At 36.8% G+C, this 22,363-nt stretch overlaps 3 protein-coding genes across 5 annotated transcripts; all 3 read right to left on the minus strand.

Annotated features, from left to right (window-relative positions):
• Window positions 1-152: 152 nt before the first annotated feature.
• On the minus strand, window positions 153-7,105 carry LOC109803353 (protein tesmin/TSO1-like CXC 5). Of its 2 annotated transcripts, none has more exons than XM_083069029.1 (8): window positions 6,551-7,098; window positions 6,001-6,108; window positions 5,725-5,902; window positions 4,528-4,881; window positions 3,537-3,637; window positions 3,374-3,468; window positions 2,070-2,492; window positions 153-704 (listed from the first exon to the last, which is right to left on the minus strand). In XM_083069029.1, the coding sequence occupies exons 1-8, from the start codon at window positions 6,784-6,786 to the stop codon at window positions 478-480; spliced, it is 1,722 nt and encodes a 573-aa protein (XP_082925155.1). In that variant the 5' UTR covers window positions 6,787-7,098; the 3' UTR covers window positions 153-477. The 2 variants fall into 2 exon arrangements, with proteins under 2 accessions (XP_082925155.1, XP_082925156.1); XM_083069030.1 differs by lacking the exon at window positions 153-704 and adding an exon at window positions 1,371-1,538 and having other exon boundaries at window positions 6,551-7,105.
• An 8,984-nt stretch (window positions 7,106-16,089) lies between these two features.
• On the minus strand, window positions 16,090-18,057 carry LOC109803412 (cyclin-dependent kinase F-1). Its single transcript, XM_020364974.3, has 2 exons — window positions 17,471-18,057; window positions 16,090-17,064 (listed from the first exon to the last, which is right to left on the minus strand). Exons 1-2 carry the CDS (start codon window positions 17,951-17,953, stop codon window positions 16,306-16,308), a joined length of 1,242 nt encoding a protein of 413 aa, XP_020220563.1. The 5' UTR covers window positions 17,954-18,057; the 3' UTR covers window positions 16,090-16,305.
• Window positions 18,058-19,142: 1,085 nt separating this feature from the next.
• On the minus strand, window positions 19,143-22,363 carry LOC109803357 (protein NRT1/ PTR FAMILY 1.2). Of its 2 annotated transcripts, none has more exons than XM_029272356.2 (5): window positions 21,923-22,169; window positions 21,756-21,847; window positions 21,411-21,628; window positions 20,601-21,139; window positions 19,143-20,308 (listed from the first exon to the last, which is right to left on the minus strand). In XM_029272356.2, the coding sequence occupies exons 1-5, from the start codon at window positions 21,928-21,930 to the stop codon at window positions 19,429-19,431; spliced, it is 1,737 nt and encodes a 578-aa protein (XP_029128189.1). In that variant the 5' UTR covers window positions 21,931-22,169; the 3' UTR covers window positions 19,143-19,428. The 2 variants fall into 2 exon arrangements, with proteins under 2 accessions (XP_029128189.1, XP_020220481.1); XM_020364892.3 differs by lacking the exon at window positions 21,923-22,169 and adding an exon at window positions 22,193-22,363 and having other exon boundaries at window positions 19,144-20,308.

Here is a 22,363-nt window from a genome sequence, read left to right on the forward strand (position 1 = left end):
TATGGGCAGTACAAACTATAGAATCAAATCAAATTATAAATATTTGGAAATTGGATAAAGCTATTGATTGTAACAAAAAACTACAATTTATAACGCGCTCTAGCTCAAACTGTAAATTCTTTTGATATGAATACAATAATGAATAAAGCAGGGGAAGAAAAAAACTCTAGGTTACATTGCTTCTTTTATGAAATTACAAGTCTGCAATTTACAAGTTATGGCGAAGCAGAGCAATTAATTCAGATTTCTATATATGAATGAGCGAAGCAGGAGAAGAAAATTGATAACCGAAAAAATTGATCCTAGTTGAACTAGTTGGAGGGTCTGTGTGTGCTTGGCAGTTGACCCCCTCAAAGAGAAGCCATGTCATGAAGAATGAAATTGTTTTTACATTTCAGAGTTCTAACATACCTTCACACAATATTCTTCCAGAGTTATCTCTGCTCATCTAATAAGTTAGACTGATTCCTTTCATATCTATTTTTCAACCTTCTTCGGATAAGTATCCCCATTTTCAGGAACAAGACTACCAGGGAACAAAGATGTAGAAGTAAGAGTAACATCGGTGCCCGCAGCTTTGGCAACACCGTTATTAGTGGCTCCCTGCTGATGCACTGTCTCAGTACTGGCATTTCCGGTGCAATTCATGTTTGGGTCCTTTTGACTCTCTAATTCACTTCTGGCTAATGAAGAACACTTTGTTTCTGAAATTGGGAATAGAAATTAGCCACTTCAGACAATAAAGTAGGTAATGCAAAAATACACAAGATGCTGCATCAGTCTCTATAACTAAACTATACTTGTACATTTCTGCCGGAGTCAAACAAGGAATCCAACACAATTAATACTTTGAGGCTACGGAAATCAGAAATTACAAAACCATTTCAATTGACATAGCCATATAAAAGCAGGCCTAACTATGCATTAATAAACTAGAAACAGCTGGCTAATCTGACTATCTGTATTGATGTACACTATACAACTATAGAGACGACCAAACTCTATTTGTTACGGAGTGGGCTTTAAGCCCAATTCTTTTACTTTTCTAACCCGAACCAAGAGACCCTAAAATAACACACAAGAGAGAAGAGTGATATCACGTAGGGTAATTCCTTCCTGAGGGGCCTTGGGCTCACAACCACAGTTCTAGCCCATAGTGAACACCTATAAATATATATAATATATATATATATACACACACACACACACTTGATGTCAGTTCCCAGGTACACACGTTTATGACAGTATTCCTTATTATGGGATAATTACTGACTTAAGCATCTAAACCCTAAATCCTAAACTTAAGCATCTAAGTGCTTTTGCAAGTACCCCACCTTCACTCAAGTTAATCTGGAGGCTACCAGACTAACCTGCTTCCGCTCAAGGTGAACAATATCCGACCACCAATCCAGCTGACAAAGCAAGTATAGTTTGGATCCCCTATTTTGGACCAAACATTAGTGTCTTGTGTTGGAATTCAGCAAAATTTGATTCCAATCCCTCCTGTGTAGACACATGCTGCCCGAAGTAACCTTTTCCTGGAATCAATGCCAAAATTCAAATGATTTCGGGTGGATTTGCAAGAGGAAAAGAATCCACCAATCCACACAAGTGAGCTTTGTGAGCCATAATCGAAATCCAAACCCATATCCCAAAATAAAGCCATGGTGACCAAATTCTGGAATGGAGCCTGAAATGTAGGACCCATTCAAATGAAGGAGTGTAGGAGCCATAGCCCAAACCTAAATAAAGCAATGGTGACCAAAATCCAGAATGGAGACCGAAAATATAGGACCCATTCATAAAAGAAGACGGAGTGCAGGAGCCATAGCCCAAATACAGTCACTTTACACATACATAATACATATTCAACTACAGATACATAACAAGACGGTAACAAAGACAACTCGACTAATGGAAATAAGCAGAAGCAGTTATTGAGAGGGTGGGTGTTGTTCAAATTGAAGGTTGAGAATGTCCATTTGTAAGAGTACCGATTCATAGAATAGGATTTTAAGAAATTATTTGCAAAGAAATTATAACTAGATCAGAGGAAAGTATTAACTTACCATTAATTTCTCCCATAGTGATAACCCTATTGAGAAAATCTCTAAATTTCGTTAATACAATCCTTTCTTGCTCTGCATAGACCTCTGTCATTCCTTGTCCATAAGGTGGTTGCAAAGATGTGTTGCAAGCATGCGCCCTTGATCCAACAGGGGAGGCACCAGTCATGAACATTGTATCTTGCTCATCGCACATCAATGCTAAAGTTCCAGGAGACATAGGCCTCCCTTTTGGGACATCAGCACCATCTGAACAAGAATTATCTGGGCTGATTTTATCTGTTTGGTTTGCACTCGAACAATCATCATCAGCCATAGCCTTCTCAACATTAGCTTCCTTTTGGCTTGGTAATTGCTCCTGAGTTGAAGAAGCAAGAGAAGTTTCTGTCTGATCTTCTGCGTGCTTATCCATTAAATTTTTCTGGTCTGTTCATAGTAATAACAATAATTGGTGAGAAAATAAATCAATAATGTACATGGATAAAGGGTGATATCACTTGGTAGGTAGCAACTAGAATAATCTATTATACACAAAACTAGAAGTTTCTAGCCCAAAATGTTTACTTCAAACTACATGTGTAAATTCATGGACCATGAGTATTAGGGCCTGTACGGTTTTGGGAAATGTTTTTGTTTCAATTTTCTTATTTTTTACTTGTAATTACAAAAAGAAAAAGCCACATTGTGTTTACTTTTCACTAGAATTCTTGTTTTCACCATTTCCAATACAAATCTATGAAAATAAAATAAAATGAATGTAATATTTTTTTTTAATTATTATGAATGAAACAGAAAATAGAAAAATAAATCATTTATTGAAACCAAATAGTTATTAGTGTTTCATGAACTGTTTCATAATCATATTTCTATAGTCGCTTATCAAAATAGAGGTTTCTTAGGAGCTCAAATTTTTGGAAACTCCAGCATCTTGAGCTTTGCACTCCCTCCCAAATCCAAACTCTCCAACATTTATCTATTGGGAAATAACATCAGCAAATGGGGGTTACCAAACATTTAGAGGTACCATAGAATTAATCCCACTTCAAAGCCCAAAATAAACAACTTTTAATTAATTGCACTGCATTTCCTCATTTCCCATTAAGGAAACTAGTGTTTTACAGGTATATTACCAATTAAAACATGTTGAATTCTGAACCTTACTGTGATTGAAAACTAGTTTAGTTTCTCATTTTCTGATGTACTTGTGTCTAGAGTGACAAATTAGAAAGTCTTATATGGACAACAGTAATGATACTTCCAAAACAAATAACACAATTCATAGTTGAAAATTTAACATGTCAACATACCTGTAAATGTCTTAGCGGCTTGTCCAGATACTAGCACCAGAACTGAGCAAAGTTCCTTCAGGTGTTGTGGTTGTATGATGTCTGCTAAAAGAGACCTTCAACAGTAATCAAGTTAATGACTAAAATAAATATATCTTCATATCATGAATTTAACCAGTCCTACCTGTACATCAATTTTGAAGGACCTAACGTTGCAGGTCCAGCACGAGCACCTGGGACAGGAGACAAGGATGAGGAGGGTGCAGGAACTCTGACATTGTTTGCCTGGTAAACATTAAAAAATTATATATAATTCATGATTACTGTCTATAAATTGAGAAATAAAAATGCCCTTAATAGTTTCACTCTAAATTGCAGCAAGCTAATATGAACTATAGCAACTCATGGATGAACTTTTTTCCAGACCAGATGTTAAGTCATCATGGCATTGAACCAAAACTTTCAGCCTCAGCTGCAGAATTGATTTGTCTTTATTCATTCACCTATAAAATTACAAGTTGACATTGTTATGTGCCACATTAAGCAGATGTGGAAGCTCAATGTGATACTTAAGACATGATTCATGTAATCCTCTCATAAACAAGGCTAGTCTTTTGGGATGGGTTTTCCTAACGAGCTTGAGTCATAACAAATGGTGCTTTGATTGAGAGCCAATTGACATCAATAGGGCAATCTAGAGTTGGAAAAAAGTTACCAAAGAAAGGGCTACACTAAGTGAAACCCTATACCTGCACCAGAGGGGTCAGACTCTGACTGGATATCCAGAATGGGCCCTTGCGGACACAGGCTTTTGGGTGAATGCGCAATATTATATCCACACAAAGCAAATACGGAAGCATGGTGCGACACTTAGGCCATGACCATGAGGCACTCCTACCCAATAGATTAGCTTTATGAGATAGGCTTCCCTCGTGGGTTTGAGTCATACTAGACACATTGGAACAAATCAAAAGGACAATATATCAATTAAATAAGGACTAAATCAAGTTTAAATACATCTTTCATGTTTAGTAGGAAAATATAAACTCTAAATGGGAAAATATTATGACTGTAAATTGTAAAATGCTATTAACAAAAATAAACTCTAACTTCTTTTCTCCATTTCCCAAGTTAAAATAAACCTCTAAACAACTTATACTATTAACAAATTTTACCTGTTGTCCCAGCCTACCGACTGATGGATCCTTGACGGTTGGCCCAAACAAGAGTTCTTGACCTTTTCTTTTCTTTGATATTGGTGGTGATGAAAAACCAGAGGAACCAATAGCTCCAGTTATGGCGGCATTGGCCGCCTGCTGAATATACACCATGTTGTTATTTTGATCTCCATGGAACAAAGCCTGTCTCTCTTCACTTCCCTCAAAGTTTTTGCAGTCCATGCATTTACAATTTTCGGAACAAAGAATGTTCGCTTGGAAGCACTCACAGTACTTCTTAAGGCACCCAGATTTTTTACAGTGGCACCCCTTGTTGTGCTTTCCCAATATCAAAACTTCCCCAGCATCCTCCTACATTTATTTCGAAGTTCACAGATAGTCAACAGCAAAACAGTAAAAAATAAAATAAAATGCAATATCATTTCAAGTACTAGAAAAATTTAAATTTATTTACAGCTTTACACTTTAGAGCATATATAAGTGAATTTGTCAGGTATTTTAACAATAGGCTGCTGCCATATGACTCATACAAAAACTTCATACCTTCAAAAGCCAGCACACGAGTCACGTGGTTGGAAAAATTGTCACTTGTCTTGGTTACTTTTAGTTAGATACTTAGATTCATAGAAAATTTATATTGACTTTCTATTCTACTGTTACTATGTTAAAAGAAAATGCAAATAAGGACACTAAAAATGAAATGTATCAGTTTCATTGACACTACATTTTAGGAGATCCAAAAAATGAAATTATCTAAATTATGGGTTGTTAAAAATAACATCAACATAGTGAAAATTAAGGGATAAAGACAATTAACATAGCCAGTAAGGATTAATATCAAATAAATTTGATTATTTCTACAAAATTGTAAACCCCAAGAATGGTTGAGTCTTAAGCAAACGCATAATTCCATAATTATAGAATATAAAATTAAGCTACGTGAAAAACAATTACAGAACCAAAAGTGACCTCTCATTATAATACAGAAAACATCCCTTTTGCATAAAAGTATACAACAAAATTAAAGAAAAGTAATAAAAGATAACACAACAAATGTCTTGATCCAGTGGATCAGAATGAAGCCTGATGTAGTTCTAATCAATAAATAGAATGCCTAAAATTGACATTAATGAGCACAGTATAAAACATATCAGGCGACACTAACGGTTAGAAAAACTAAAAGCAACCACATACCCTGCTATCACGTGTTCCATGAGGACTGCTTGCAATTTTTGGCCTAAATGCATTTGGATTGCGTTCCAAAGTAGCTTCAACTGCTTCTCGTCTAGCAGCTTCATTTTCCACATTGTTGAAACAATTGACACAGTTGCAACCATCACAATATATTCCCGAAGCAAAACATTCACAATATCTGCTCAAGACATTTCAAAAATTAGCTCCACATTGCATCCAAAAAGTTGCAAAAGCACAACAACAAGAGCATATATAAAAAGTCAGAATTTCACTTACAGCTTCAAGCATTTTGAATGTTTACAGTTGCACTGCTTCTGCTTCTTTGGAGTAGCTTCTTTAATGTCAAAGCCAGGCCTTGATCTTGATTTTGGAGATTCTGGTTTCCTGAATAAAACAAACGTTAACTGAAGGCCAAATACCAAAATAAATAACAATTCAAATCAACAAGCTCCTCAGCCGTAAAAGAAATTTAATGCATGCTAAATCAACCAAAACCCAATAATAATTATCGGTCACTTGTATCTCATTTCCCAACCATTTTCAAGCCGAAACCAGAAAGGAAATTTCCTATAGAAAACTTCTCAAAGTGCGATTGCAACTCAACTTCCTAACTAACAAAACAAACTGCAAGGAAGAGTAAATAGTAATCACGAAGAATAACAACGCGCATGTGTTAAAAACCCAAACAGAAGCATCAAAATCGGAACTTTATCCACGAACTCGCAATCCGGGAATTTCAAAAAACCAGACATTTTTCAAAAACCACATAATTAAGCTGGCTGCCTTCAATCATGTTTCTGAGAAATCTGAAAATTCAAGAACTCACCCGACCCTGACAGCAGCAGGAGGCGGCTGCGGCAGAACCACCGGCGGCTGCGGCTGAAGCTGAGGCTGAGGCTGAGACTGAGGCTGCGGCGCCGGCGGCATCCCGGCGAAGGCGGTGAAATCGAGCTGCCTGGCGAGCTTCTTGGCGGGAACATCGGACGCATTGGGAACGGCGTCGTTTGAAACATTCTTGGGAGCGCAATCACTCCCCTGACCTTCACCTTCACCTTCCCCCATGAACAATAATTTTGAAAAAAATAAAAAAATAAAAAAAGGGAAAAGTAAAAACCTCACTCACTCCTCCGATTATTGATAACAACAACAATCACTAACGAATTAGAGAAAAAGTGAGCTGAAATTCAGATCCAAAGGGCGCGCGACTGTGCGTGCAGCTCTCGAATCAGGACAATTCGATCCAAAGAAACACCGACACAGCGCAGCGAGAGAAAGAAACAAAGAAAAGTGCGCGATTACAGAATACAATACAACAGAAAAATAGGGGCTTTGGCTTAGTTTTGTTGGTGGCGTTGCGTTCTTCGTCTTCGCCTTCGCCCACTCTCTTCCTCCCTCTCTCTCCCAAGCTTTTCAAATTCAATTTTCGTAAATATTCAACGGCCAGATCTTCCTCAACTCTTCATCGTGCGGTATCCGATTAAAGTACCGATCACGCGGCGCAAATTCATAGAAGCCTCGCTCCTCTTTCCTTCTCCGCCCTCCGATTCAAAACTCGTTCAAACCCATCTTCCATATCGCTCGTTCGTGGGGGACACGTGTGCGATTTTAAGCCGAAGCCTCACTTTACGACGGTGGGGTCTGAAGCAGACGATTTTGGTTTGGGGTTAAACCTAAGATGTAAATAAAGAGAGAATTTGGCGCTAAAATAAAGCGGTCCCACCCGAGTTGTTGACTTCCGAGAGCTAACCTTTTTTTACGGTTTATGCCACTATCATTTCCTGTTCGGAAATTGTGATTCATTTTCTTAAATTTGTAAAATATTTAATAATCTCTAAATTTCATTTTTTTATTACATTTTTTTTTCCTTTTCTGGGACCAACGGAAAATTTTGGTCAAGAAAAGAAAATGAAATGTTGATATTTTTTGAGGTGAATAGAAAAGGAGTATATAATAAAGTCCACGTGGCGGAAAGGGAATTGTGGCAGCACAATAGAAAACGTGATAAAACCATTAAACTAAATATTCCATGTGAAAAGACTTTAAGAGGGTTAAAAACTTGAATGGAAGTAGGCATTAAATATTTTAAGGATGTGTATGAAATTGGACCAGGTGAGACCCACACCTACAAATTACAATAAGCCCAATATAAGCCAACCTGAGAGTAATTCGTCATAAAAGTGTAGCCGTTGTTCGATTCTTTTTTAGGTGAGGATTAAAAAGGCCATAATCATCATTCTCCAACTTATATTCTCCATTTTCAAGTAGTTCGATTATCATGAAGAAAAGGCTCTAGCTAGATATATACACCGCGACACAAATTTTGATGTCAATACAAACTGTTCAATGTTTTTCAATGAGTAACTTTCATATTGAAAATTATAGCAAATGAATCTATATAACTGTAATAGGTATTCTGAGGGTAGAAGAGTAAGGTATTAGATTTAATAACCTATTAGTATTCCCAATACCTTTTTTAGAAGTCTCTTATCTGTTATGTTTCGATCAAGAGATTTTAGAGGAAAAAACATAAAAGGAGTGAAATAAAAGAGATTGTGTGACATTTCCTTGTTTAGAGCATCTCCAATGGGGTTACTTATAAGCAACTCTACTTGTCACATCAGCTTGAAAAGAAAGTAAGTTACTTAAAATTTACTAAAATTACTTATATAAGCACCAGTTCTTAAGAAAAAAAGGAAAAAATGAAGCTAATGTGACATAATGTGACACAGAGAGTTGTTTATAAGCGACCCCCACTGCAGAAAAATGGAAAGGAGAAAGTGTCAAATTTCTAAAAATAATACTTTTCTATGATTTATCGTGTGTATATATAATTATATAATTATTTATATATAATTTTAAAAATTAAATAATTATTTAAAATATAAAAATAAATAAATAAAAACTAATTTTATGTTTAGAACAAAATAATAGAGTTAAAAAAATTAATATTTTTAACGTGTAAGATATTTTATATATAATTTACTTATTTATTTATTTCTACTTTATCTTTTGCTCTATTTTCTATTCATCAAAAGGAGAAATTTTCTACCATTTTTCTTCTTAATTCCATTGTCAAGTAATAAATATTATTCTTTCCTTGCGGACCGTGTGTTTGCTTGAGTGATTAGTGTTACTCAATGGAAATTAAACAGAAAGAGGAATAAATTACTTTGGATATTGATTTGAAGAAAAAAGTTAATTATCAAATAAATAAATAAATCAAAACATAAGAGATATCGTGTGATTTTTTCTTATTCTCACTCATTATTCTTACTTTCATTTTTTTTTATTTGAGTTGTATTGGTCATCTTTGATTGTCTTTGTTCGCCCAAATTCATTATTTGTTGGGTAGATGCATTTATTATTATTTAAAAAATCTTGAGTGTTGGGAATTGACATGGAGTTAACCTCTTATTTGTGAAAATAATTTTGAAATTACCATTTAAATTTTAAATTTTAACATAAAGATTATACAGATTGTTTTAAATGATTTATTTTCACCATGTATTCTTTAATTTTAAAATTCAATCTTTTTTAATTTATTTTATTTAATAAAATAAAATCATCATTATTCACATTGAAACTATCTTTTGTTACACTTTCTTCTTTTTAATTTACTTAAACATACATATAAACAAAAACTTGTTAATCACTCTATTATCTCTTATAATTTTACTATTATTTTAAACAAATTATTTGTTACACTATCTATTGTGGTCGCATATTTGTTTATATAAAAAAAATTCTTTTTCCTTCTCTACAAACTACCACAATATACTAATCTAAGTTGACGCGAGTAATAAGAAACTTTTATCGTTTAATCAAATTGTTAGGAATCAAATCATAATTTTTGCAAATACAAAAAATTTAAGCTGGAGAGAGATATTCATTTGAAGATATTTTTGGAGAATTTCAGTGACTGTTAGTGACGACTGGAGAGGGATGTATTTGTGAATTAGTTTTTGAATTTGAAGACAGGAAACTATTTGCCTTAAATAGCAAAAAGCTTTGCCAAAGGTGACATGTTGAACTCAAGGCAATTCATGTTCTTGGAACCGCCATTTGCCTATTCTGTTGTGTTTCTCAACTGATATTTGTTCGCTGAAAACTCTTTAGCTATTTGCAGGTGTGATTGCCAGTGGCGGATCTTCTTGGGGGACTGGGGGAGCCACGGCTCCCCCAAATTTTTCTAAAAAAAGAATTATATATATTTAATATTATATTTATATAATTATTTTATAAAATAATTAGTGAATGATAATAAATTTTTGAGATTTTATTATCATGTATATTCAATTTGAATAAAAAAAAAGGAATATTTTTTTAATTGATAAAATTTTTAATTTATATATAAAAAATTTAATTTAGCACCTCCAAAATTTTAATCTAAGTTCCGCCACTGGTGATTGCCCCAGTGTTCCAAGAATAATGTCTTTTAAATAAAATACTAAGATGCAAAATTTATTGGCCGCTACCACTACTGCTGCCCTTGGTTAATTAATAGTTTCATCTTTTGGTCTAGAAATTATCAATAATCGATAATATTGCTAAAAGACTAGTTAACATGGATGTAGATTATGGATGTAGATTGTGGTAAAAGGGAATTAGTGCTGACGTCAGTGCTTCCACGCTGAGCAAGAGCAACTCCTATACTTGAGAATGTTAAGAACAAAGGCATAAAATTGGGAGCAAATAAACTCTCTATATTCTCATTTTTGTTGCAAATGAAATTACACTTATTTGTAGCTGACAAAAAAACAACGTTTACATATTTTAAATGTCTCTCATAATTAACACCATTATTATTATTAAAGCAAAATAACTCCTAATTTAAGTTTCATAACAAATCTCCCCTTAAACTTAAATACTTTTTCCATCTCTCATTCCAATCAGCTTCTTGCAATTCTCCAGCAGTGTAGTTGGCAATCAGCTTCTTGCAATTCTCCAGCAGTGTAGTTGGCAGTGGCTTGGTGAATATGTCTGCAGCTTGAACTCGGCTTCTGACATGCTCGAACTCGACCTTTCCTTTTCTGATCTGTTCTCGGATGAAATGAAATCGGACGTCGATGTGCTTGCTCCTTCCATGATTAACCGGGTTCTTTGCCAACTCGATTGCCGACTTGTTATCAACTCGGATCACAACTCTTCATCTCGGATTACTCCCATATGCCTCAATAAATTTGAAAGCCAAACTGCATGACATACGCTCCAAGATGCCGCCACGTACTCGGCCTCGCAAGTCGACAGAGTTACAATGGGTTGCTTCTTTGACAGCCAAGTAAAAGTCGTATTCCCGAGTAGAAATACATAACCCGAAGTACTTTTCCTATCATCGACATCTCCACACCAATCACTATCCGAGTAACCCACTAATCGGTAGTTATCCGATTTTGAATAGAAAAGACCTAGTGACACACTTCCTCAAACATATCTCAAAATTCTCTTCAAGGCCTTCCAATGTGTGTAGCTCGGATCCTCCATGAATCTGCTTGTTATCCCAACACTCAACATTAACTCGGGTCTCGTGCTTGTAAGATATCTCAGACTTCCGACTAAGCTTCGATATCTCCCAGAATCAGCTCGTTCTCCTCCATCAAACTTTGAAAGTTTCGTGCCTGGTTCCATTGGAGTAGAAACCGGGTTGCAATCCTCCATTTTAAACTTCTTTAGGATTTCAAGTGCATACCTTTCTTGGGATATAAAAATCCCTTCATCCGATTGCTTCACTTCTAGGCCAAGAAAATATTCCATCAGGCCTAAGTCTGTCATCTCGAACTCTTTATTCATTATCTCCTTGAACTCCTTAATCAGCTTTGCATTGCTTCCAGTGAATATGAGGTCGTCTACATAGAGAGCAACTACCATCATATCCTTTCCTGATTTCTTTATGTACAAGGCATGCTCGTATGGACATTGCTCATACCCGTTTTTCATGAAATACTCATCGATCCTTTCATTCCAAGCACGAGGAGCTTGCTTCAGTCCGTAGAGAGCTTTTCTCAATCTCAACACCTTCTTTTCATCTCCTCTCTTCATGTAACCAAGTGGTTGCTCTACATACACCTCCTCCTTCAGCACTCCATTTAGAAAGGCTGACTTTACATCCATCTGTAGAATTTTCCAATGTCTCTGAGCAGCTAACGAGATCAGAAGTCGGATTGACTCCATTCTTGTGACAGGAGCAAATACTTCATCATAGTCTACTCCTTCCTTTTGTTTATAGCCCTTTACTACAAGCCGAGCTTTATAGCGCTCAACCTCTCCCTCAGCATTCATCTTCTTTTTGTACACCCATTTTACTCCAACGGGTTGAGCTCCTTCAGGAAGGTTGGTCAGTTCCCAAGTTCTATTACGTTCAATCGCCTCAAACTCCTCATCCATGGCTGTTCTCCACTTCTCATCTTGGACAGCTTTCTCAAAACTCAAGTCTTCAGAGTCGGCCAGAAGACATACAACATGAACTTCACTTGTAGTGTCGTAGATTTCTCGCAGACTTCTCATCCTGGGCTGTTGTGGCTCGGATTCTTCATCAAAGAACTCGGTCATAGTTGTTGTTGATGGTACAACAATGTCCGAGCTGGTTTCGACTTCGGCCGAGTTACTCCAACACCATTGCTTTGTTTCCTCTACGTGAACTTCTCGGCTTACCACCACTTTTTTGTTATCAGGATCATACAACTTATATGCTTTGGATTTTTCATCATATCCAATGAATATGTACTTCTTGCTCCGATCTTCTAATTTTGTCCTATGCTGTCTTGGTACTTGCCCATAGGCCAAGCTACCGAACACCCTAAGATGAGAGACACTCGGCTTCATGCTACTCCAGATTTCCTGAGGCGTCTTTTCTCCTAACTTTGCATGTGGACATCTATTTTGTACATAGACTACACACTACACCGCCTCTGCCCAAAACTTCTTCGGCATGTTCTTCCCTTTCAACATAGAACGAACCATATCAAAAATAGTTCGGTTCTTCCGTTCTGCTACACCGTTTTGCTGTGGAGAATATGGGGCAGTCAAGAAACGCTTGATCCCATGTTCCTCGCAGTATTTGTTGAACTCAAAGGAAGTGAACTCGCCTCCTCTGTCAGATTGGACTGCTTTGATGAATTTACTCGTCTCTTTCTCTACCATCACTTTGAATTTCTTGAAGGTTTCAAACACTTCTAATTTCTCCTTCAAAAAATAAACCCATGTCTTTCTTGAGAGATCATCAATGAAAGAGACGAAATATTTCTTACCATTAAATGATTCTGGAGTTATCGGCCCACACAGATCGGTATGGATCAGTCCGAGTTGCTCCTTTGCTCGGTACTCAGAACTCCTTGGGAAAGAAGTCCTCGCATGCTTCCCGATCACACATTCTTCACAGAACTTCTTTTCAAACTCCATTTTAGGCAGTCCAATCACCATCTCCTTTTTCACCAGCTCGGTCAACCCCCTAAAGTGAAGATGACCGAACCTCCGATGCCACTTCATGGCCTCATCCACCAAATCAAGTTGCATGCATTCATCTTGAACTATTTTCAGCTCAAGTTTGTACATGCGATTTTTCTTCATTTCTACTTGGGCAATGAGTCTTCCGAGTTTATCCTTCAGTTGTAGTTCTCGGTCCTTCATCATAACCGAGTACCCTTTTTCCATTAACTGTCCCATGCTCAATATGTTGCTTTTGAGATCAGGTACGTAGTATACATCTCTGATCTCTCCGATTTTTCCATTTCTCTGTTGATACCAGATCGTTCCTCGGCCTTTGACAGCTACTTTTGAAGCATTGCCGAAAGAAACGCATCTGAACTCCTCCTTTGAAAGCATTTTGAATAAATGCTCGTCACCACACATGTGATTACTTGCGCCGGTGTCCAAGTACCAAACTGAGTTATCAGAACAACTCGGTTTGATCTCGGCTTCTGGAATAGTTGTCACTAGCAGCAATCCTTCATCTTCTTCCTCGGCAAGGAAGTTGGTTGTTTCCTCCCTTTTCTTCTCGGACCTACAATCTTTGGAAATATGACCCAGATTTCCACAATTGTAGCATTTGATCGAGTAACACTCCTTGGCAACATGTCCATACTTCCCACAGTTATAACATTCAATACTGTTATTTGTGTTTAATCGGCCACCCCAGGTCTGACCTCGGCCTCCCCGAGCTTGACCTCGGCCACCCCGAGCCTGACCTCGGCCACCCCGAGCCTGACCTCGGCCACGCCAGTTTTGTTGGCCGACATACTCATTACCTCGTCCTCCTCTTCCTCCACCACCTAGGCCTCTACCTCTTCCTCGGCCTCTATTATTCTGAGCATAGAGCACCTTCTCATCCTTTATTGTCGCCTTTGCCTGGAGAGCTTGTTCAAGGGACTCCCCCTTCTCCTTCTTATTCTTCTTTCTCTGCTCATACGCCTCCAGGGACCCAGTAAGCTCTTCGGCAGTGAGCGTTGACAGATCCTTGGACTCTTCAATTGCACACACTATATTCTCAAAGTCATCTGTCAATGACCTTAAGATCTTCTCCACAACTCGGCTTGAGGGAAGATTCTCTCCATTCCTGTTCAGCTTGTTCACCACGGTCTCCACCCGAGTAATGTACTCGGATACTCCTTCGGATTCCTTCATTCTCATGTTTTCCAGTTCGCCCCTAAGGGTTTGAAGCCGAACTTGCTTCACGCGTTCATCTCCCTTTTTTGCTTTCTCGAGTATATCCCATGCCTCTTTTGAAGATTTAGCATTAGCAATCTTCTCAAAACCCGACTCGTCAACAGCTCGGTACAGCAAATACAGTGCTGCCTTGTCCTTTGCCCGAGCAACCTTCAATGCATTCAGTTGGGCATTTGTATACCCCTCAATGGTCACCGGTTCCTCGTACCCATTCTCAACCACATCCCAGTTATCTTGGGAGCCGAGAAGGGCCTTCATCTGCAACTTCCAGTTATCGTAGTTGACATCTTTAGTCAACTTGGGTAGTGGAATGCCATTAGTTAAACCTGCCATCTCTCTTGAGTGTATACTCTCCACTCACACACCTGACAAGACTTTTTGACTCTCTTCTCTCGGACTGGGTACACCAGGTCGGCTTCACACACTCACCTTACACACAAGCTCTGATGCCAATTTGTTAAGAACAAAGGCATAAAATTGGGAGCAAATAAACTCTCTATATTCTAATTTTTGTTACAAATGAAATTACACTTATTTGTAGCTGACAAAAAAACAACGTTTACATATTTTAAATGCCTCTCATAATTAACACCATTATTATTATTAAAGCAAAATAACTCCTAATTTAAGTTTCATAACAGAGAAGGCATTAGGAAATTGCTTATGCCCCCCATAAGTATCTAATTCAGTTCTTTTTACATTGTTAACTACGGATAACATTCCTTTACCCTTTCAGTTTGTTATTTCATTGCATTATTGGTTGTTGCCTCAGTGCATACAATAAAATAGTATTTACAAACGCAAGCAGAGTGAGTGATCCCGTCGATAAATTTGAGGAAGACCTGAAGTGCAGCAAATTGGGGCTTAACGTTTAGAAAGGAAGGGGCATGGGTAGTTTAGTGCATTCATCCAACCTAAGTTTGATGATGTTCAATAAAAACTGCTTTAATCATAAACAACTACCCAGTCTGGAGTGGCTATGATTTTATTTGTTTAGCCCGGGCTTGAGAGCCATATAAGTTGTAGCCATCAAACATTTGTTTCGTTTCATTAATTCATTTTCTTTTGACTCCCTCTCGATCGACATTATGAAATGGACATCAACTTGGATAAAATATGAATCATATGATTCTCTTCATTATGTCTACGCAGTAGCCTATTTAAGATCAAAAAGGGTATTAACGATTATAAAATATGGCTTATAAGATATGTTAATCAAGAAGACAAGTGGAGAACCAATCAGTCATAAGCAACATATAACCTCCCTTTTTATACTCTTTTCAGACCATGGTACATGGATTTAAAGTGGATTACATATAATCATGCAATTTCTATCATTTTCGTTATCTATTTCTGTGTTCTATTAATGACAATGTACGCCGTGCTTTTCTCTCCAATGAATGATTATGACAAATTAGTATTTATGTAGAGACAAAAACAGGTAGTGGAGTGCATATAAAAGGGTAACAGAGTTGGTTAAAAATATATTCATCTACTTAATTTTTTTAAATCTTATTAAAAATATAAAGCATAGACAAAATATATTTTAACGTCTTAGTTCACAAAGACCCCCTGCTAACATAGCTGAACTGCAAAATTTGCCACTTCCACTCATAAAAAGTCGGTATTTAAATGACGCTGCATAAAGCATAATGGATATGAATACTCTTGCAGTTAGTTTTTTACTTGGTCATGTCATTAGAGGAATAAACACAAAAATAACTTTAGTAGGTGCTATCATTATGTGTAAATATGAAAAGATACAAGTCCATGTATATCAACTATGAATGTCATGTTAATACACAATCCATCATGGTTACTTTTCAAAAATTTATCCCATTGTTCACAAAAGGGAATGTAAAATCAGAAAAAGCGAGAGAGAGATAGAGAATTTTCTTTTCAATAACATGAAGTACCTTGAATTCAAGGAAACTGTATGGAGAAACCGGTACCAGTCCTTGTGAAATTGAGAGGACCAAACTCATCAAAATCAGAATCTTCATCGAAATCATCCCACTCACGAGGGGAACGGGAATCCTCATCTTGCCCTTTCCTGGTCAGAGGAACTCGCAGCTCAGAAACAGGAACAGGAAGAGGCTCTTCTCTAAAGTACTTGTCATTAAGCAGTTCCATTGCTGTAGCCCTCTTAGCTGGATCATAACAAACCAGTCTCTTCACCAGAGCCACTTCATCAGGGGACCGATTGGCCAAACATGCTTCAAGACCAGCAGGGTTCTCCACCTTGCTAAAGGAGATTATCCCATAATCAGGAAGTTTAGAACATCCAACCCAAGCACTCTCATCTAGGTTACCCAAAACACTAATGATTCTGCTAAGCTGGTCAATATCAGCAGTTCCAGGAAACAAAGGTTGCAGAGTTAAAAGCTCCGCAAAGATACATCCCAAGGACCACAAATCGACCTCCAAACCATAGTCTCTAGACCCATAAAGCAACTCAGGAGCCCTAAACCAACGTGTCCCAACGCATGATGTGAAACAACCAAGTTTTTTCCCTTCCTCTTCCTCCTCTTCCTCTTCCCTATCTATGTCACTTATGGTGCATGTTGCATTTCCATCATAAATGTTAGTATTCATATCCTTATTATGAGTGTCATCTAAAACTCTAGAATATTCTTCATTATCAATAGAAGCGTCAAATCCAGCCTCCGTGAGAATCCTTGCCTGAGAAAAATCCAAACACACTAAATAATCCGGAATCACACCACCAGTAATTCTGATTTTAGATAAATAATACTCTATCGTGTGATTTTCATTTCATGTCCATAGTTGATTAGTTTAAGCACCTGTAATAACTTTAGCTTTAAATAAGAAAACTTATATTAAGTTTTTAGGTTAATTGTATATTCTGTCAATCATGTTTTACAATCTCGTGAATTTTACTCTCAACTTTCACAATTACAATAGTGAAACTTGGCAGGCAAAAAATGCAATTAAATCTATGTTTTTTGTTCCTTTTAAAATAAAAATATTAAAAAACAAGTGATATGACTTGAAGATTAATAATGAATGTAAAGCAGAATGAATGGAAGAATTAGGGTTAGGGTTTTGTGATTGTTGAGGTTACTACCTGTCCAAAATCAGCGATCTTGAGGAGGCCGTGTTCGGAAATGAGGAGATTGGAGGGCTTCAAATCTCGGTGGAGGACCATGTGGCGGTGACAGGCGTGGAGGCCGGAGAGAATCTGGAGCATCCAGCGCTTGAGGTGGGCGGGGGGGAGGGGCAGGTTGGCCTTGGCGGCGTCGGAGATGACGGTGGCCAAGTCGGTGCGGAGGAACTCGAGGACGAGGACGGCGTCCTCGTCGTCGCGGTAGAAGTATTCGTGCAAAACGACGACGTTTGGGGAGCCCTGGAGGAGTTGCAAGGCGTGGATTTCTCGGAAGGCGGAGTGGTAGTCGTGGATCTCCTTGAGGGCGACGATGAGGCCGTCGGAGAGGCGACGGCCGCGGTAGACGTCGGCGTAGGCTCCGGAGCCCACCCGCTCCATCACCTCGTATTTCGCGATTATCTCTGCTCGGGTATGGATGCTCCAGCTCTTCGGCGGAGGATCCATCTCTGCCTCTGCCTCTCCACAACACACAACACACAACAATATTTCTCCAAACACAACTTACATCTATTCAAACAACCTTATTTCCCTCATATTTACTTGCATTCTTCAAACTATAAATATTATACTTCACTATTCATATACCTCAACTAATACTATTTCACCATCAATTAATATATGTATGTAAATTCAAAAATTAAATGATAAAATTTATAAAATTGTAATGTATGAATGAAAAAAAAAATGATTAAACTATTTTAATATCACCGAATACATTTTTATTTTACTCTCATTACACATTTACTTAGTTTCAAAAGTCAAATTCGTGAACTTTTTTCTCCTCCAAAAATAAGTTAAGAGGTAATATAAAAATTGGATGATGCTAAGTACTCGTTTTTAAATAAAAATAAATAAATCATTGATGGAGAGGTTAAAAAGAGGGGGAAAAAAAAGAAAGAAATGAAGGACGAAAATGAAATTTTAATTAAGGATTTTTCTGTGAACATACAACATAAATTAATGTGAAAATTCATTTTAAATCATATATCCAAAAGTATCAAATTAAAGTTACATTATCTAAATTTCATAAGCTAGTCAAATTCATTGAACATAAAAAAAGGGTAGTACAATGAAATAAAAAAGAAATAAGATACACACAAGAATTAAATAAATTAATTTATTAACATGTTCATAAAGTGACATCAATCTTAAAAACAAAACTCCTACGCACAATTAGCTATTAAAATGAAGAAGAAAAAATCATAAAAGGAAGAACTCAAAGACAAAAAAAATAAAATAAAAATAACACAATAAGAACTACGAACTATAAGACCCCTCTTTAAGTTTTAGATTGACTATATTTAATTAATAGATTAAAAAGAACACGTCAAGACTTTTATTTAAGAAATTCAAATTCAATTTCATTTAATTGACTTATCGGTGAAAACAATCATTTAAGACTATCAACTAATTATATCAAAGAAAATAAATGCTATGTGTAAATAAATTCTAGCCTTTTTTAACCTGTTTTTTTTTATTATTATTATAGAACATGCTTAAATTGATTTTGATTGCACCTATATTCATTATTTGATTTTTACTTGATTGTTGAATTTATACTTTATATAAAAATAAAAGTTAGCAAAAATGTTGTTGATACAATATATGTAAATAATCTAAATACACACGTCTTGCAATGTTTCAAGTACTTGTAAAATATACAAGTATCATTTTTGTTGATATAATATATTTAAATAATCTGAATACACAAATTTCAAGTACTATAGTAAAATAGAGCAATAATTTTTGGAGACTCCACTTTTCAAAACACCTAATCAATATTTATATTTTTTTCATCTCTCTTTTCTTTATCACATATATGATATGGATACAACTTTTTTTTATCTCTTTCTTATTAAATGTCAAATGGCTTTGTAGGTGTCCAAAAGTCAGTTTTTTTTTACTCTCGCCTCCCCTCTTCATTTTGTGTCCATCTCTTTCTTTGATATTACTCTTGTCTCAACCTCTTCATCCCACATTTTTATATCATTAGTACTCCCATAAGCCTTACAACATATGAGGAAGTACAGTAAATTAACCAAATTGAGAATGAAAAGGAAGGCATAATAGTAATCATAGTGGCCTCTGTTGATATTTGATGCTAGCCAACTATCTCCTCCTCCTCTTCCTGTCCCATCTTGCACAATCTTCACAATAAGGCTTCCCAACAAGTTCCCCACTCCATAGCCAAAAGTACACAGGGAAATAGCAATACTTGACATTGCCTTAGGAAACTGAGAGTAATAGAACTCTATTTGTCCAATGATATTCAAACCCTCTGCTAAACCATATAGGCAATATTGGGGTACTAACCACATAGCAGACATATTCACCACTCCTTTGGGGTTGTCTATAAACCCTTCCCTTATGGCTTCATTTCTTCTCTTATTCTCCACCAATGCTGCCACTAGAGTGGCCAAGCATGAGATCACTACCCCAATTCCCATCCTTTGCTTAACGGTGAGTCCTCTTCCCTTAGGAAACAAGGGGAGTAGAATGCGGTCATAAACAACCACCCATGCGGTCAAAGTGATGATTATGAATGCACTGAAGCTGGTTGATGGAATGTTCATGTGAAGCACCACCCTGTTCATGGTGGTTGCTTGGACCACAGAAAATGATTGTTGGCTTATAGTGGTGGCAAGTATGATGCCAGTGGACCAAATGGGAAGGACTTTGATTATGGCTTTCAATTCCTCTACTTGTCTCACTGTACACAAACTCCATGGGTCAATCGGCATCCCATCATAGTCCAAATCTTTCTCTCTGTTCTTGATCATGCAAGCCTTGTTCAAGTACCTAGGCAGGGAGAATCAAATATTGAATTAATTAATATGCTCAAGAAAATGTCCTCTAGCAGTTTTCAACAACAAATTTAGGTGTTAGAGGTGTGCTTGATTTGTAGAGAAGAAATTATTAAGTAGTTCAAGAATATGTTCATAGTTCTGATCGATCTTTAGTAAGAACTATAATGTTCTAGATTATCTAATAATTTATCCCTATAGGCTCCATGCAAGGCATAGAGTTAAGTGTGGAATTGAAAGAAGTTTAACTGGATGAAAAAAAAAGGAATGAGAAAATTGGCACATACCTTGCTTTGTTTGTTGGTTGAACAAGATGAGAGCCATTGTGGAAATACCAAATGTCAGAGTTGTTGGGAGGCAGGGTTAAGTGTCTGTTTTTCCATGCTGCCACAATCACTTGGGCGAAGCCAGTGAGCAAGCTCTTGTTTGGTTTCACTTTGACATACATGGAAGAACCCGAGAAAAACATGATAGCAGAAAATGTCATAAGCCCTACAGGAATCCCAAAACCCACAACCCATCCTGCTTTAACTTGGATGTACACTATAAATATCACCGAAACCGTTACTGAAACGCCAACCGAAACATAGTACCAGTTGAAGAAGCTCTTCATGGTCCTCTCATTTTGTGGTTTCTCAGGGTTGTGAATTTGATCAGCAGTGAAGGCTAAGGTACATGGCCTAATGCCACCAGCTCCAAGAGCCATGAGAGCAAGGGAAGAGAAAAGAAACACGAGTTGTGGTGCCGTAGCTTTTGCACATGGTTCTTCATGACATTCAGGTCTTGCATGCCTGATAATAGCAGTGAGCCACAACACAACTAAGCCCTGCAATGAGAATAAAAACCAACATGTAAGAAACTCAAGTAAGGTTATGCTTGAATAAATTTCTGCTTAATACATAAGTCATTATTAGTGAACAAAATAATAAATACATAGTATTCACTGTTGGAAACTAAACAACTTAATTAAGAGACAAAAATTGATACTACTTATAGTAAAAATCATATAAGTGATTATGTATATTTTTTTTTTATATATAAATAATGAAATAAAGGGAAACTACCAGGAGTATAGTACTAAAGTAGTATTAGCTTACAACAAGGTCGATGACTGTTCCAAATGCAATAACGCGAAATCGTCCCAGCCAAGAATCAGAAAGGAAAGCACCAAAGATAGGCAAAAAATTGGACACAGCGTTCCACAGGAATATTACAATAGCTGCTGTTGCAGGGTCAAAATGATACTCTTGTAGCAGGTACAAAATCATGTTCACATGGAGCCCCACATTTGCAACCTTTTCAAATGTCTCGTTTGCTAAAACCACAAAAAAGTTAGAAATTGGAACTTAACTTCTGGTATATACTTCACAAATAGTAACACACAACATTGAGCCAAAAGTAAAACCATGGTTTTTAATGTATGCAAAGAAAAGGGTGATCACCTATGACAAAGGGCAATGTTCTGTAACCTCCCTTTTTCTTTTCAACCACATCGGTGGCTTTCTTTTGCTCCGTTGACATCTCCATTCTTCTTCTGCGATACACGTGGAAATGTTACAAAAAATATAATTGAAGCAAGACACCATAGTAGAAGAGCTTTGTTTTATACAGAGACATATGGACAAAAGCTCTTGTTTTCCACACTATCTCTCGTGTTACTTTTCGGAGCAGGTAGACCTTGTTATCATCTAATTATTGTCTCATCTCAGTGAATGAAATGAGAATTTCTTGTTGCAAACGACTACTCAAATTCGTTTGCTACGTGAGCGAATTCCCGTTTGTGAAGTGTGTATATAATAAATGTGTGTGTGCTTCTTATTGTTAATGTTCTTTTCTCTTTCTTTGTTTGCTCAAGGGATCAAAATGCTCGTGTATGTACCTGCATATATGAAGTTCCAAAGCAAGATTCCAAGTTTGTTAACTACTTCAGTTTTAACTCCCGCGGTTGCGAGGAGTTAACATATAAATAAGGATGTTGGCATGTGATTGGTCTTATAATATATATTGGTTTCTGCCGTCCATTTTCGACTATATATCTTGAAGTGAAAGA

Source organism: Cajanus cajan, chromosome 2, assembly GCF_000230855.2.
Source record: "Cajanus cajan strain Asha chromosome 2, NIPB_CcT2T_4, whole genome shotgun sequence".
Classification (NCBI taxonomy): Eukaryota; Viridiplantae; Streptophyta; class Magnoliopsida; order Fabales; family Fabaceae; genus Cajanus; species Cajanus cajan.

What these genes read in the sequence shown, in the direction of transcription:
- LOC109803412 (XM_020364974.3), bottom strand. Translation starts at nt 17,953, where the DNA reads ATGGATCCTCCGCCGAAGAGCTGGAGCATCCATACCCGAGCAGAGATA. An exon ending in AGATCGCTGATTTTGGACAG is followed by an intron (nt 17,065 to 17,470) that starts GTAGTAACCTCA and finishes GATTTTTCTCAG; the next exon opens with GCAAGGATTCTCACGGAGGC.
- LOC109803353 (XM_083069029.1), bottom strand. Translation starts at nt 6,786, where the DNA reads ATGGGGGAAGGTGAAGGTGAAGGTCAGGGGAGTGATTGCGCTCCCAAG. An exon ending in CATTCAAAATGCTTGAAGCT is followed by an intron (nt 5,903 to 6,000) that starts GTAAGTGAAATT and finishes TGTCTTGAGCAG; the next exon opens with ATATTGTGAATGTTTTGCTT. An exon ending in CACTATGGGAGAAATTAATG is followed by an intron (nt 705 to 2,069) that starts GTAAGTTAATAC and finishes TCCCAATTTCAG; the next exon opens with AAACAAAGTGTTCTTCATTA.
- LOC109803357 (XM_029272356.2), bottom strand. An exon ending in AACATTGCCCTTTGTCATAG is followed by an intron (nt 21,629 to 21,755) that starts GTGATCACCCTT and finishes TTGTGGTTTTAG; the next exon opens with CAAACGAGACATTTGAAAAG. An exon ending in CAACCAACAAACAAAGCAAG is followed by an intron (nt 20,309 to 20,600) that starts GTATGTGCCAAT and finishes CTCCCTGCCTAG; the next exon opens with GTACTTGAACAAGGCTTGCA.